The following is a 2856-nucleotide window of genomic DNA, read 5'->3' as shown; positions in this document are numbered from 1 at the left end:
ATTTCAAGGCACGCGCTTCGGCTGCGTCGCTGAAGCTGCAGCAAAAAAAAAAAACAAAAATAGTAGGTATTTGAAATTAGAAAAAAAGTATATATATTTTTTAAGCGACATCTCATTTACCGAAAGGCTTCAGGTCCTAATTTAGTGGCGGTTCTTGCGTAGCTCTCATGACAGGTATTTGTCAGACCCTTGCCGATTTCCATAAATTTATTAGCATATTGGTTTTGTCGCGTATTGGCTGCTAAAGCGAAGAGACCACCTGGAGAGCGAGCGCAAATAATAGGAGAGATAAGTTTAGAAATACATAAGAAAGCGGATTTTCACATACATACAGACCTAAATGTATACAGTGGAGGCGGAAATAATAGAAATGCCTAATTTTAATCAGTTTATGTGTACAGTCTGATGATAGTCCATTAAATTTTAGTATAAAAGATACCACCTTTTCGATGAAAAAATACTCGAAAACGGTTCACGTGATACAAAGTTATTCGGTAATATATTATAAATAATAAAAATAAATCTGATCAATTAATAACATTCCTCCTTTTTCTACAGTCGGCCAATAAAAAGCAATGCGCAACACCGTTGCCTAAAAAATTGTCAAAAATCAACACTATATTTTGTTTGACATTTTTTGAATTTTTATAATTTTTGTACATAGTTTGAAATGTGCATTTATATGCAGTTACAAACGAAGTATACCCAAAACTGGTCAAAATAAGGTATTTCTATCATAAAAAATTTCGAAGTTAAAATGAATATAAATGAGCTTAAGTACAAGCTTCACCGTTGAGCTTTTTGTTATAAATTCTTATGTATTTCGTATGTAAATGTGCCGCACTGAAAATAAAATAGGATTTTCATTCTTTCCGCCGGTTCGAACTGAACAGATAATCGATTTCACAAAAAAAAAATCGTCAAAAATAATCCATTTTAAAATCAATCGGAAAGGAATTAAAAAATTCGATTTGGAAAATATTTGTCTAAAAATATATATATCTACAAATGACAAGAAAATCATTAATCGGGTTTTTTTTTAATATATATATTTTTTTTATTTCCCGTGAAGCAACCTTAAATGCAACACTCATGCTACCAGCTACCATTTTTAATACAGCACTATAATTTTGAGAAAGCTACGTCATTTAGTTTGTGTGTCACAGCCATTGCAAATAGACGGCCTCGTAAATTTTGACGAAAATGGAAAAGGTGCACGTCAAATACACTGTAAGAAAAATCTCAAGTTTTGAAATTACACAAAGAAAACGATGAAACACGTGAACTTAATTTTGAGATTACGGATATGTATACCGTTTTTCCAGATCAGGTAATTTCCCCACAATATCTTAATTTTTTTGAAAAATATTCAAACTTTAGCAAGGGAAAAATTAATAACGTAACAAATCTTTTGTAATTTTTTTCAAATGTGTGGTAAAACCTGTTCCTTTACCGAAAGATCAAGCTACTAGCGATGAAAATCGATGGATAAACAAAGAAGTTTTGAATAATTAAATGAAAATGTGCAATAATTTTTGTATGAAATAGGGCCAGAAATCGACACCTGAATGGACGATCGACCTATCTCGGCAGACAGTTCGTAAACGCCCTATCACAGAAAACTTTTCAAGAACGCCCTGTTTCAGAATTTGGTTGAAGAACACCCTATTTCAGGATTCGGTTCATAAACACTACATCTCAGCTGCCGATTCAAAAACGCTCTATCTCACCTCATTTTCAAGGCATTTTCTTTAGAGATAGGGCGTTTTTGAATCAAATTCTGAGATAGTGCGTTCTTCAACAAATTTTTGAGATAGGGCGTTCTTCAATTAAATTCTGAAGTAGGGCGTTCTTGAAAAGTGTTCTGAGATAGGGCGTTTTTCACTTTCCAGTTTTTCTTTAACTGACTTAAAATTACACTCACCTGCAAAGCACGCCAAGTGATCCATTTTATGTTCCAAGCGATCGAATTTCAAATCCGACACATACGTCAGACCACCCGAGCTAGTTCGGATCATGTGCTCATTAATCGATACCATTGCGTCATCGAACATTTCACGCGCCTCCTCATCTACCTGACCCGACTGCAGCCACGCCTTCAACAGATACTCGAAGAAACTGTCGCCCAAAGCGCCCAGCGACATGTGCACTGAAAAAAGAAAAATAATTATATGTAGTATGTAGATATAAAGAACCACTAAATATTTTCGCACACCAACAACCACTACTCACTTTGTCCCCACTTGCCCGTCTTGGGATTGATAAAATTCGGATAGAGACCCTTTGGCTTCTCGATCTCCTTCAAAACTTGTCGTATAGTTTGTACACGTTCTCTATACAATGGATTACCAGTTATATCACTAAGGTATACAAATTCGCAATGTAATGTGCCAACTTCGGATAAAATCGAACTGCCACCTGAAGCCCAGCCATAATTCCTACTAACACCGGTTCGTGTATTTACCAATGCATATGGTATACCGGTGGGCGTCTGGAAAGCGGGCAATAGCTTGTCAGCAATGTGTTGTGCTTTCTCTTTGTACAGGTTATCACCAGTGAAGGCGTATAGTGTCAACATGCCACCCACAAAGCGTATATTCGTTTCAAATACTGATAAGTCGGCGCTAATGTTGTCAAGCGAAAATTTACGTTCGATCCAATCGCGCCCTTCTTGATACTCCTTCTCCAATCCCATCAAATAGAGTGTATCCAGGCCATCGACTATGGTTGCGCCAAGATCGTAGGCACCAAAAATACTGCCCGAATGCGGGCGTTGACTCAGCGGTCGCAATTCGTTTTTACCCCAAGCGTAGAGTTTGTAATTTTCCCAAGCGTGGAGCATCATCTGGAAAGAGT

At 36.7% G+C, this 2856-nt stretch overlaps 1 protein-coding gene across 8 annotated transcripts in view; it reads right to left on the bottom strand.

The window, feature by feature from the left end:
• LOC118733223 (mannosyl-oligosaccharide alpha-1,2-mannosidase IA) overlaps positions 1-2856 on the bottom strand; it is a 273219-nt gene that overhangs the window by 900 nt on the left and 269463 nt on the right. For all 8 annotated transcript variants that reach the window (XM_036462544.1, XM_036462542.1, XM_036462543.1 and 5 more), the window contains 3 exons: positions 2233-2845; positions 1925-2149; positions 121-259 (listed from right to left, as the gene is read on the bottom strand). In XM_036462544.1, the coding sequence (XP_036318437.1) occupies positions 121-259; positions 1925-2149; positions 2233-2845 (977 nt within the window). The remainder of the gene's footprint in view (positions 1-120; positions 260-1924; positions 2150-2232; positions 2846-2856) is intronic.

Source organism: Rhagoletis pomonella, unplaced genomic scaffold (genome assembly GCF_013731165.1).
Source record: "Rhagoletis pomonella isolate Grant_MI unplaced genomic scaffold, Rhpom_1.0 Rhpom_scaffold_00002, whole genome shotgun sequence".
NCBI classification, from domain to species: Eukaryota; Metazoa; Arthropoda; class Insecta; order Diptera; family Tephritidae; genus Rhagoletis; species Rhagoletis pomonella.
This window is presented reverse-complemented; position numbering and strand designations above follow the sequence as displayed.